This window comes from Astatotilapia calliptera, chromosome 16, assembly GCF_964374335.1.
Source record: "Astatotilapia calliptera chromosome 16, fAstCal68.1, whole genome shotgun sequence".
Taxonomy (NCBI): Eukaryota; Metazoa; Chordata; class Actinopteri; order Cichliformes; family Cichlidae; genus Astatotilapia; species Astatotilapia calliptera.
In genome coordinates, this window is record NC_137437.1 from 27451213 (window position 1) to 27463920 (window position 12708).

General features: G+C 37.5%; 1 protein-coding gene across 1 annotated transcript in view; it reads left to right on the forward strand.

Moving 5' to 3' along the window:
* Window positions 1-12708, forward strand: part of thsd7ba (thrombospondin, type I, domain containing 7Ba) — a 204348-nt gene that overhangs the window by 116182 nt on the left and 75458 nt on the right. Inside the window, exons 9-11 of the mRNA XM_026145082.2 lie at window positions 4964-5155; window positions 6851-7082; window positions 11269-11384. Of these exons, the coding sequence (XP_026000867.2) occupies window positions 4964-5155; window positions 6851-7082; window positions 11269-11384 (540 nt within the window). The remainder of the gene's footprint in view (window positions 1-4963; window positions 5156-6850; window positions 7083-11268; window positions 11385-12708) is intronic.

Genomic DNA, 12708 nt, shown 5'->3' on the forward strand with positions numbered 1-12708 from the left:
GGGATACTTTGACTTCTAAAAATATTTAAGAGTTTGACTTTAGTGTTCACGAGATTTTGCTAATAACCCATGCATATAAAATGATTCTGTGTAAGCAAGGATCACTGTTTTTAAATAAAGCTTAAAAAAAAATGAGAGTCTGAGACTAACTGTATTTATTTGTGGGACCAGCTACTAAAAGTGTTGAAATGCTATGTTTGTTTGCACATAGCTTATTCCCATTGTGTTTGTTTATGCTTATTTGTGACCTGTCAGTGGAAGCAACCAGTCACACTGGTTTAACACTATTTAATCAAAAATTGTTAATTCTTCATTTTTTCTTTTAAATAGTGCCAAATGTACATGTGAGTGTATTCATTTATTGTGTTCTACATTTACTATTTTGTGTTTGGCTACAGTTACTACTGTATTTATGTGTTATTTACTGAAAACTACTTCAGCAAAGAGATGTGATAGCTTCACCCTCTAGCTTTTTGGCACAGTAAACTTGTTCTGACAGCTCCCACTAATTGCACAGTGACCAGAGTAGTCGGTCCAATTTCTCGATGTAACCATAGACCACAGTGTAATGCAGTGCACCTGTGACTGGCAGTTGACATGACCCACATACAGCAGATCTTTGCTGCGTATACTTAAACCTACAGATGAACTGACATTTCTGACCTAATAACTGAGCACAGTGGTCAGCATCATTCTGACTCTGCTTGCTCAAGTGGTCAGCAATATTCAGGAGCTATGTTTAGGAGAAGTGCTGAAAGTGACTAACTTTTGCTGAAATGCTGAAGCTACACGTTTAACAGGCAGGTAAAGCACAGAAAATAATTAGTGACCCAGGGTAGTTTGTTGGATGCTCACAGCTATTTTATCCAATGCACCTTGTTTCTTTTGCCTCCCCCCAGCTCTACTTTAAAAGCTTCCTCCACAGATTGGATATGATTATTAACTTTTAAGCAAAGGCGAGGACTTTTTTTCAGTATCTACTAGAATAATAACAATGAAGAAATTAATTGGTGGGTGGGCGAGCAGAATAGAAATCATGTGGAAATTGCATGCAGGAGCCAGTGATATTATATCTGAGTAAGAGCCCCAATTCCTGTATTAATAATGCAAAAGGACCCCTAGGGCAACCATCTATTTGCAGAGCACCCCCACACACACAAGTAGTCTCATACATACACACTCACACATAGATACAAATACATTAGTTGTGACTTTGGATTCATGTTATCATGTCATTTCTCTTTAGGCAGTGTTTTCAGGCAAGGTTTTGTGAGTCTTTTGTTACTTTGTTTGCTAATACATGCATTAAACCCTTTTGATTTTCAAGCAGAAAGATTGTTGAATTACTGATTTTCCATTGTTTATAAAAACACAGTAAGTAATTCCACCTTTGGCAATAATGCATCTGTTTTAATCAGTTTTTAATAAGCCTGGAGCCAGTGTCATGCTTTTATATTCTTTTTGTTGCATTAGTTTGATTTAAAACCTAAAGTTGGGAATGTAAATGCGTCAAAGCGCCCTTGTCAGTGGCCTTTCTGCAAAAGTTTTGCCCTTGTAAAAATTAGTAGACTTAAGTGACCTCTTGGTATTGCAAACACCTTGATTGCACAGACTTGTCTGGTTTTAATCATGCTGCTGTCTGCTATCTACTGATAGATTCATACTCTTGTCCATGCTGTTTAACAGAAATTCAACTTCCAAACTATATAAGACTTTGTCCATGCTTAGAATAGGCAGATATGATCCTTCTCTACTTGTAAAGCAGTGTAAATTGTATGTAAATTATGTCACTGCCCATAAAGGTAATAGTGGGTGGAAAAACAAACTGTTGTTCTTCTGCTCTTTCTCTAAAAGTAGTAAAAGCAAAAGAACAAACAAAGAATATTTATTTACTTTACTTTAAGCTAAAACTTTTTGCTTTGCATTTTCCATTTAAAGCTCTTTTTTTTTAAGTACCGCCGTATATCATTGCCCATTTTTGCATTTCTAGTGTGTATTGCTCTAAATGTGGGTCAGTGAGGTTGATTCACTGAAATCTATAGTGCATGCCCTGCTCTATTTTATGCTGTCTTTGCATTTAGCATGCATACCTGAAATAATCACCTGGGTAGGAGTCACTGCGAACCAAAACAGTGACAATGGATTCCCACACAGCTTACTGTCAGTTCAAAACAATCGCGTTAAAGATCATTGTAATTTGTGCTGCAGCCTCCAAAGCTTCTCTGAGTTGTTTAAATATATATACCATCGTGAAACCTATGTTCTCGTTACTTAAAATTTTAATTTTAGTTGAAAATATAATTTTAGTGAACATTACAGTAATAACCATCCACCATCTTTCCACTTGTCCAGTATTATAAATATACGTCTCGCTCTACAAATGTTTATGCACATTTTTTTTGGAAAAGTTTGCATCTTATGCCCACTTTGATCTGTGCTAATGAAAGTCGTAATGTATCCCACACTGTAGCCTTTGGGTCATCGTTACATTCAGCTGATTTTTCTTTAACTCCTGCTGTATGCACATTAGCTGCTTTGATGGTTTGAGATCTCTTATGCTTTGACTTTATGGCCACAAAGTTTCCAAACTCCCCGAGGGTGGGTCTTTTACATTTTTCTTATGAGGCAACATCTAAGTTTGCATTCTCTATGTTTACTGCCCTCCTCTGAATCAAGGTTGTTTGCTTGATTCAGATGAAAAAAAAGAGACAAATTGATGACAGATCTGCCCTGGGGTTGTTATTGTTAAACTATATTCCGTGATCTAGTGGCAGGGTTCAACCAAGTTAATGATTCTTCTCTCTGTGAGTGTATATCAGAAAACAATCCTTCAGCAGCTGCTGGCATTGTTTTGACAACAGGATGACATTCCTGTTTCTGAAATTGATCTGTCTCTCTAGGACAGAGACCTTGGAGAAATCTATGGCAAACTCTTTTAAAGCTCCAAAAGGAAATACAACCATATGTCTGGTTATCTATATAGTAGTAGCTTATGTGCATAGTGTTTAACAAGAAAGCTATTGTTGTATTATGTTTAATCTACAGGTACCTTTCAAGGTGCTTAAGGACGCTTTAAAAGATGCAGTAAAAGTTCTTCTCGATGGCTATTGTGCAATTTTCATTTGATAAATGACATTCTCAAAACTACTTGTTCAGTCTCCATGTTATCTGGTGACATCTGCATGTCATTGATATTGTCATGCAGACGATGTTGGAGCCACTTGTCATGATGGATCAAGCAGGTTTTCTTGTTTTTATTTTTCATTCTTTGATCTTATTGAAAACGAGTGAGAACTGATATGCAAGGTCATGTCTTTTTCACTTTTATTCCCAACTCACCTTTTATGTTTCTTTTTCTTTCTTTGTTTGCTTACTATTTTTGTGACTGTATCTTTGATACTATTCCCATAACCATGATGTTGCAATACAGGAAAGACTGCACATGCAACAGTGTGTGGCAAATAACAATGCAATCAACAGTCCTTTCTCTATATTTCTCTCTATATAAGTCTATATAAGAACCCTATATTTTTTTTATTATTATTATTAGTCCTTTATTTATCCAGGTAAATAACTCTCGTTGAGATTAAAAATCTCATTTCCAAGAGAGACCTGGCAGATATTTGGTAGATATCTTGAACTGAGGCATTGTATATGAGTCAAAAAAGTGGAGCCTTTTGCATTTTGTCTGCCAAACCTTGCAAGAGTATGCAAGAGTATACATAGGCAGAGTACACCATTATACTGACAACATGGCAGTCTAGTGACCAGTATTTTGACCATCTTGTTTGCAAAGAATGACTCAAGCCAATGACAGTTTCAGAGAGTTGAATATTTACTTTTGCAGGTAATTCATTTTGTGGCTTAATAAAATTGCACTTACTGTACTGCACACCTTAATGATGGTCCAAGACGTATTAAAGCAACCTAGATAAACTGTAAAAAAATGGAGTAAAGATATAACAAAGTAGAAAGAAATTGCTCTTTGTTTCCTGTGGCTGTTTCATTCGTAAAAGAAGAGTTAACTAGCAGCTGCGATACATATTTCATAACACGAAGATGAAGGCTGAAGGCTGAAGGATAGCTTTTAAAACTAGCTCAGAATACCAATGGAGTGACCTTACAATTTCTTTTGATGAAATTAAATTTGTGTTTGACAGAACACTTAGGAGGGATGCCCGCTTATTTGCTTTTACTATCTGTAACATGGTCTTGGCAAACTTTATCAATAGCACAAAAAAAGAATTTTAGGGATTAATTTTGAAGAATGAAAAAAGTCTAAGTGCTCCAAATTGCAATAAACACATCATCCTCCCCTATACGTACATTGCCATGTGTTCACATTCAGAGCTGATGTAGACATGACTTGAATTTGTCACAGAGTGAATGTAATGGTATCAACATGTGTCAATTGTGTCAGCTAGATCCAGCAGGATCCACTTATTATCTTGTCCAGTGTCACAAGTGCACGTCTGGGTGTTCTTCAGAGATAATTCAGGCCTAACAAAAATGGTAAAACTGAGACGAGCACAGAATATAAAGTAGCTGACCAAATAACACATTATGTGTTGTACTTCATGTGAATTGCATTTATACTTTCATTCAGCATGATGAAAGATCTGGTATCCTCTGGAGGGGGCTGATGTATTAGGAGCGCAGTATGTTGTGGGTTCATTTACCTCTGCATTTAATGTGAGCAAGACCAGGCTTTAAGGTTTTAATCTGATCAACCCAGAGTCATAGGGCCTTGGGTTATACCACTTTCTGCTTCTAATATACATTTGTTATTTGATGTATACTTCAGCTGGGATTTCATTCTAGCGCCAGTGTGTTTTGGTTTAGTTTGCACAAGGTTATTTCCCTATCTGATAGATGTTAGATCAAGATGAGATACTAAGTGTAGCGAGTGTCAATTGGATTATTTGAGCCTTTAGGCTGATTTCAGTTATCTTGCCTTTTTCAGGAGAAGATGTGCCCGATGCCTACTGTGTGGAAGGCCCTCCACTTGCAGAAGAAGCCTGCGAGGTGCCCTGTTCTGCAGACTGTGTGGTTGGCCCCTGGTCCTCCTGGTCCACCTGCTCACACAGCTGTGCCAGTAAGATGGCAGAGGGTAGACAGAGCCGCACTCGCACTGTTTTAGCCATCCCACAAAAAGGTAATCCAAAATTCCCTTTGATCTCTTTGACTCTTTCTCATCTAATACTAATAAAGAACTTCTTTGCTTTGTTTACTGGAGTTATTTTTAACTTGGTTTTACTTTTAATGAAGCTAGATTTTTAAAGCTGATATTAATATATGGCAAATAGGTAGAAAAGGTTTAGATTATAACTGTCGTTAACATGTCATCTCATCTGAAATACTGCAGAAAAAAGGGCAGAAGTAACAAGAAGATGTATTATATTGTATTATTACTGTAGTTGTTGATAATAATGTATACCTTTCGGTATCTATGAGGTTCAGTACTACACTGACTGGATGACAGAAAGCATGAAAACACTGATCTTTGGAGATTTTAAGAAGTAGCTTGTAATTACAGATATAAAAGAAAAAATCCAGTAACATTTTCATTAGCAGGGAGCTCAGTGTCTTTGGGATATAGTGCTATTGTTAGAGGGACTCAAACTGAGGAATGCCACGGCTAACACAAGACTAGACTCGGCAAATAAGAAGAGTAAATATTGATTGAGCTCGAACCTTTATCTGGGTTTTTTTTTGTGTGCGAGTCTCATTTAGTCGTTTTTCATCTCACAAACATTTGAAGTTTGAGTTGACCATTCATTATCAGAGACTCTTTTCTTCCCAACAGTGCTTTTCTTACTTTGTGTTGTGTTTTCAAGTCAGTCAGCAAAGCCTTGGCAGCCAGCTAGCAGCCATTAATCCCTGTAACTAAATGCATATCTGCAACAACAGCTGATGAAAGAATTTCACAGATTAAGCCAGGTTCCAAACTATGTTGCTTATTACAATGTTACTGGCTATCAGCTTGCTGACAGAGCTGATGTGTGTGTGTGGGTATGTATACATGGGTATTAATGCTGCATTTGTGTTTATAAGGATACATTTTTGTAACAGCGTCTGACAGAATACTGTAGAAGCCCTGAGAAATACAAATTGGACTGGAAGGTGTAAGTATATACAATATTTGGTTGTGGTTCAGCTCATCCTTACTTTTCTATAAGTCACAGCACACTACTGTTCCCTCTCCAGATATCATATTTATCATATTTCATCAACTGAGCTGTCCATGTTTTACCTCCATTTCAACCAGAGAGTCTCTGCCCTGACTACTGTAGGCCCAAAACAAAAGTAAATTACCACTGTGAACACCACTGTAAACAATCCTTTAGCCAGAAAGCAATGATGCATACATAGAACTCAGGTATTTTACATAAACTGTAAATGAAGAAATGATTACTTTGGAGGTTTTATATGTATATATACACATACACTAACCAGGACACAGAGCATAAACATTGTTGTGCTTTGGCAGTCAATGAATTACCAAAGGAAGACTTTCACAGTGGCCTTGCTGTGACTGAGTTTGTAATTTGAACTTCTAGAAGTTGAAACTTGAAAAGTGCTTGCTCAGCTAACCCAAAAAACAAATATTTGCTACAGTATGTTAATAAACAGCTCATGGTAGAGTGATAATATTGGCACTTTTTTTCCTTCCATTGATCAAATACATCTTGTACTTTAAGAGAATCCATTAGATTTGTTTTGGTCAAATCACATGTACTCTGCACAATAATGAAACTGTGTTGGAGTGATTTAGTGCAGCTTTTTCTGAATGCCATGTTGTACATTCTGTGTATTTCACAATTTTCTACTCTTATGTGTTGATATGCAGATGGAAAAGCTTGTCCAGCGGGTCCAGCTCTGGAGCAATGGAGAGTCTGCAATGACCATCCTTGTGTGGTATTTCACTGGGAAGCTTCAGCATGGGGTCCATGTATTGAGGATACCTCTATGGCTCTCAATGGAACCAGCCTCCAGAATGGGACCATAACCTGTGCTGTCGGGGTTCAGATCCGCAAAGTCATCTGTGTGAAGATGAATGCTGGTCCAGTCGTAAATAAAAGGTGGAGTCTATGCAAAGTATTTGATATATGGACTTTTTTGAATTTTATGTACTCTGATTCAGTATTTTTCGTTGTAATGTCACTTTTTTATATAGAATTATATATCCAGTCATTTGAAAAAGTAAGTACAGTGATGTGAAAATGCAAAAAAAAAAAAAGGAAATCAGGAAGGGGGCAAACACTTTTTCACGCCATTGCACATCAAATAGACGTTTTTTACCCTTTTTAAAAAAAATTTTTGTTTAATTTTAATTAGCAAACACTTAACTCACTTATACATAGTGTCTATATTGGTGGTGGTCAGAGGGCCCGGTGGCGCCAGTGTCCGGCAGCCTCGCCTCTGTCAGTGCGCCCCAGGGCAGCTGTGGCTACAATGTAGCTTGCCATTGCCAGTGTGTGAATGTGTGTGTGAATGGGTGAATGACTGAATGTAGTGTAAAGCGCTTTGGGGTCCTTAGGGACTAGTAAAGCGCTATACAAATGCAGGCCATTTACCATATATTCTCCATAAACAGATGTCTTTATATAGATTTTCATAGGACAGCTACAAAATTTGGTTTCTCTTGTAGTCTGAGTTCCATTGGCCCGTCACATTTGAGCACTTGAGTTATATGTAGTTCTTAGTGTAGAGCAAAAGAGTTACTGTATTTCTTAATATGCAATCTTGAAACTAGCAGAAATTGCCTGTTTATTATGTCTGCATTTATGAATATTGAAAACAGGAAGTCAACTCTTTAATGGAAAAAATATATAAAAAAAATATATATAATAATTTTTATATTATTATATATTTATATTATATTTTATTTTATATTTTTTTTCTATATTATATAATGTCAATGCCGTTCGTTGTCTTGCTTCCATGTTGTATCAAATCCTAACACAGCATTTCAATCTGATTTAAATCTGGACTTTGACTGGGCTTTTTTATCCTTTGTGTATTTGTTATTATGCTTAGGATCATAATCCTTTTGAAAGATGTACTTCTAAGTTCAGCTTAAGCTTGTAGTGCGGTGACCTCAGATTATCCTTAAGCACTCGTATAAGGTGCAGAATGCATAGTTGAATCAATGGCTGCAAAATACACAGTCCCTGAGGCCGTGAAGCCAACTTAAACTGTAACATTTCTATCCCTATGTTTCACATTGGGTATAAGGTTCTCCTCCTGAGAAGCTGTTTTTTGGTCTTTGCCAAATAATAGGGTGCTGATGAGTAATTAACTGTGTCATCAACATATTGATGGATATTCACGAGACTTGTTATGAGTCACAATTTGACCTCCGTGCATTTGCTCTTGAACAAATGAGGTGAATATGTGATCTCAGCCCCCCACCTGATGTTTATGGTAATTAAAATTAAAACTTGAAGGGCACTCATTAAGGCCACTAGCCATGCTACCCCTCTCCACTAAGTTACATGAGATATTTTTCAAATTATACAACGTATATTCTTCAGTTCTGGGAGATGACTTATTTTGTCAGTATGAAAATTGCACTTCTGTATCAGAGTATCTTTTTACTGTGCTGCTCTGCTTATTTTTAGCAGCTGAAAATAGGCCCTGAGAGAAATGAATGCTAAATTATAGGTGAGGAGAAAAGGAGCTTTGTAAAATCAAGGGGAAGATGGGATGTTTCTCTTACAAAAAAAATCACTTAAGAACACAGTCTCCATTTTCCAAAACCGCCTTACTTGTAGATATCTAGCGTATGCTTTTAGTTACTCACAGATGACCCAGAGGACTTGCTTCACTGTGAAATAATATCCCAGAGTTTTGTGTATTGAGGTCTGGTTTTATCCTTTTTCCTTCTGTGTGTTTAGTGTTTCTTTTCATTTGTTTTTGTGAACCAGAGATTCATTTTGCTTCTGCTCCACCATTATCTACTCCTCTTTCAGCAATACAATATCAAACTCTGCTAAGGGCTTTTGTGCTGTCACTATAATGATGTTATAGTGATCTTCACAGCAGGAAGACAGATTTATAAATAATTCACAAAGATTGCTCTTCTTTAGCTTGATGTGCTATTGACAGGGCTGTAAAATAGATTGTGTAGAGGCTTTTTTTTTCTAATGCTTGTCCTATCTGCCGCCACAGTAAGAGTCAGTTTTTTAGTGTATTTATGCACCAAAGTCGGGTCTTTCTGCCATCTTTCCAAATTATGCTGTGACTGTCTGACTCTATCGAAAAACGCAGATTTGACATAAATTATATTTATACCCAAGACACATTCTATACGTTCTAACAGATTATGTTCTGGATTAAAAAAGCAAGGAAAACTGAGTAGGTAGGCGAGCTGCAATTCTGCGTTAACCCCTGTTTATCTCAAACTCTGATTTCTGAATTGTTAAGCTTTGAGTTGGAAAATGTTTCAGAATACAGCTGTTGCTGCTCTGTTTGAAGGGTCACTTCAGTCAGCAAACATCTTAGCATTTCATGCTGAGCAGTAATCTCAGCAGTGAGCAGTGGCTCAACAAAAAGATTCGTTGTTTTTTTTTTGTTGGTATCAATACAGAGCCCCCAGAAAAACAGTGTAAATAATAAAACTGACAGTGATGAAACTTCATACAGTACACACACATACTATTAATATTATTAATAATGATGAATAATGAATAATGATGCTGAACACTGTGGCCTTGACAGTGAATCTAACTCCCTCATTTTGGGAAAACCACACAATATACCCCAGCTGCTCTGTTGCGTTGTCATGCCCTCTGGCATACATCACTGCAAAGGGAGAGAGAGAGAAGAGTAGGGATAAAGCTGGGGAATGATGGGTTTTATGTATCTTTCCCCCTTATGCTTTGGCATACTTTGATCTCATTGCTGTGCGTGCTGGATTTTTGCAGTCAGTAGGATGTGGCGCCATGCTGGGTCTCTAGTGAGACCTGGATCTGGTTGTTGGGCAAAGGAAGTCACTGGCTCTGAAACAAAATGTGAAATTTCATGTGTGTTTGTGCATTGAGGACAGGAGTTGGCTGCTGGTTGATGAAGACATCAAAGCTTATGAATTACTTGATTTTACATAGCTGCATTAATCCGCACCAATTCAAGGTTGCACGACACACAAAACACAACACAGCCAGAGGGCTGTTACAGATATGTTACACAAGAGATGTGCCAGCATGAATTAAGACAAGGAAATTGTTAAAAGTCGGTCAGATGCTCATTAAAACCTGGTAATGATGTGTTTGGTGTAGCAGGAATGATCTATTGGTAAACAGTTTGCATATCCTTGTTTCTCAGGTTAATTAGCAGCCGTGTTTGATTGATTTTTTCCCCTGGAGCACTCTTTCGCTTGTCTTGTTGGTAACAAAAAATGGCCCTGGCTGCTCTGTATATGTAAAATAAATCCACTCACTGGGACATTTAAATTGATCATAAATTTGTTTCCACTATTTATAGATACATTGCCATTGCTGATATTTTGTTGAGATTTTTAGTTCAAAAAATATTGCCTACATACTGCCACTAGGGGCGACCGTGGCTCAGGGGGTTGGGAAGCGTATCTGTAACCGGAAGGTCGCCGGTTCGATCCCTGGGCTCTCTGTCCTGGTCGTTGTGTCCTTGGGCAAGACACTTTACCCTACTGCCTACTGGTGTTGGCCAGAGGGGCCGATGGCGCGATATGGCAGCCTCGCTTCTGTCAGTCTGCCCCAGGGCAGCTGTGGCTACAACCGTAGCTTGCCTCCACCAGTGTATGAATGCGAGAGTGAATGAATAGTGGTATTGTAAAGCGCTTTGGGTGCCTTGAAAAGTGCTATATAAATACAATCCATTATTATTACTAGTTGATGCCACTGTGGGCTACAAATCTAGCATAAAGAAATATTGATTAGTCTAGTTTTAGTAAAACTGGGATTTAAAAGTGAAAATGCACTGTGAAGCATGCAGGCACTTTGTAGGCTTGAATTTTTTTTTTTTTTAATGAGTAATATTTGTAGACTGGGAGGCAACTGAATGTGTGAGAACACTGTAAATTTCTATATTTGTGTAGCGTTTGCTTGAGCATGCAGGCAGAGGCACATGTAATCAATCATGTTTTCTGTAGGGAGATGTGTGATGTCAAGGACAGGGCATTTGTTTTACTGCGCTATCCTCTTACTAGTGAGACCCAGGACGTTTATCATTCATCACCTGGGGGCTGAAGAGAATTTAAGACCACTGTTTGTTTGTTTGTATGTTTAGATGTTCAGATTCTTCCCGTCCGGAAACCGTCCGTCCTTGTTTGCTACCCTGCAAGAGAGACTGCATTGTGACGCCTTTCAGTGAATGGACAACTTGCCCATCAACCTGCCTTCCAGGTAGCTCACTGACAGGATTTTCTAGAAATTTATTTTACAATTGCCTCTCTAATAGCTTAAGTCTTTTTAAAATTAATCAGTATCCAGAGTAAAATCTTTTAAAATTGGTAAATTATCAATATATTGGGATTGAATATATAAATACCTTGTTTCAGGAGCACAAATAACCTATTCAAATAAAAACACATTTCATACTTTCACAATAGATAGATAGATTATAGATTCGATTATAAGTAATCAGTTGATTACTTATAATCTATCTAGAAACTGATTTTAATTTGACATCAGTGTATTCCCAAAAGGTTGATTCTGTTCATCTGGACGTAACGTTTTCTGTGGGAGAAACGTTTCATCATTCATCAAAGTGACTTCTTCAGTCTCAGCTGACTGAAGGTTTCCCCAACCTTTTACACAATAACTGAACCTAGCCCACTGAATGAGCAATGGGCTGTGAGGTCAGCTCCTTGATCATTAATATGCAAATTGTCACCACCATTGATCAACAACTACTGATCAAAGACTATTGATCAATGACCATGAGTACAATTCACAGAGAGTTGGGGAATGGCTGCAATCACCGCATTGTAAGATGGCGAAAGATGTACCCTTAGGCCCCTCCTCGATTCAGAGATGGTCTTTCCCTTTTCACGTAAATAGCCTCCTTGAATCCCTGCTGAAACCAGCATTCCTCCCTGTCCAGGATGTGTACATCCTCATCATTGAAATAGTGACCACTGGCCTGTAGATGTAAATAGACTGCGGAGCCTGATGACGTTGTTTGGTTTGGTCTGAAAACGCTACGTCCAGATGAACAGAATCATTCTTTTGGGATTTACTTACCTGGATGATTGAGCATGCATCAAGACACATCAGTAGATTGTATAAGGTAAACTTCAAGAAGGTATACATCACTGTATATGTTATTCCTTTAAGCCTGACCTATAAAATAATTGCCAGAAAATTCAAAATTAATATACATTTTCATACATGGGTTTTACTTTGTATCATAGTTGCTACATACAGAATTTTTATTTATTTTTTCATTCTTGCAATGAATAGCTTGAAAATGTAATGTACGATGCGATATATTCAGATTTTTCATTGAAAAAACTGATGGCGTAAAAATCTCAAGAACTCAAATATGATGCACTTGGCTTCACATGCTTACAATGATGGCAAGAGGCTTCTTAGAAAAATGTACAGTGCAATACACGCAAAGTGTTGTCAAGAATTACATTTAATTGTAAACAACAGTTTTAACTGTCCATTACATTAACCTAGCACATAGAGAGAAAAGAATGGATATTTAATGGGTTTCAATATG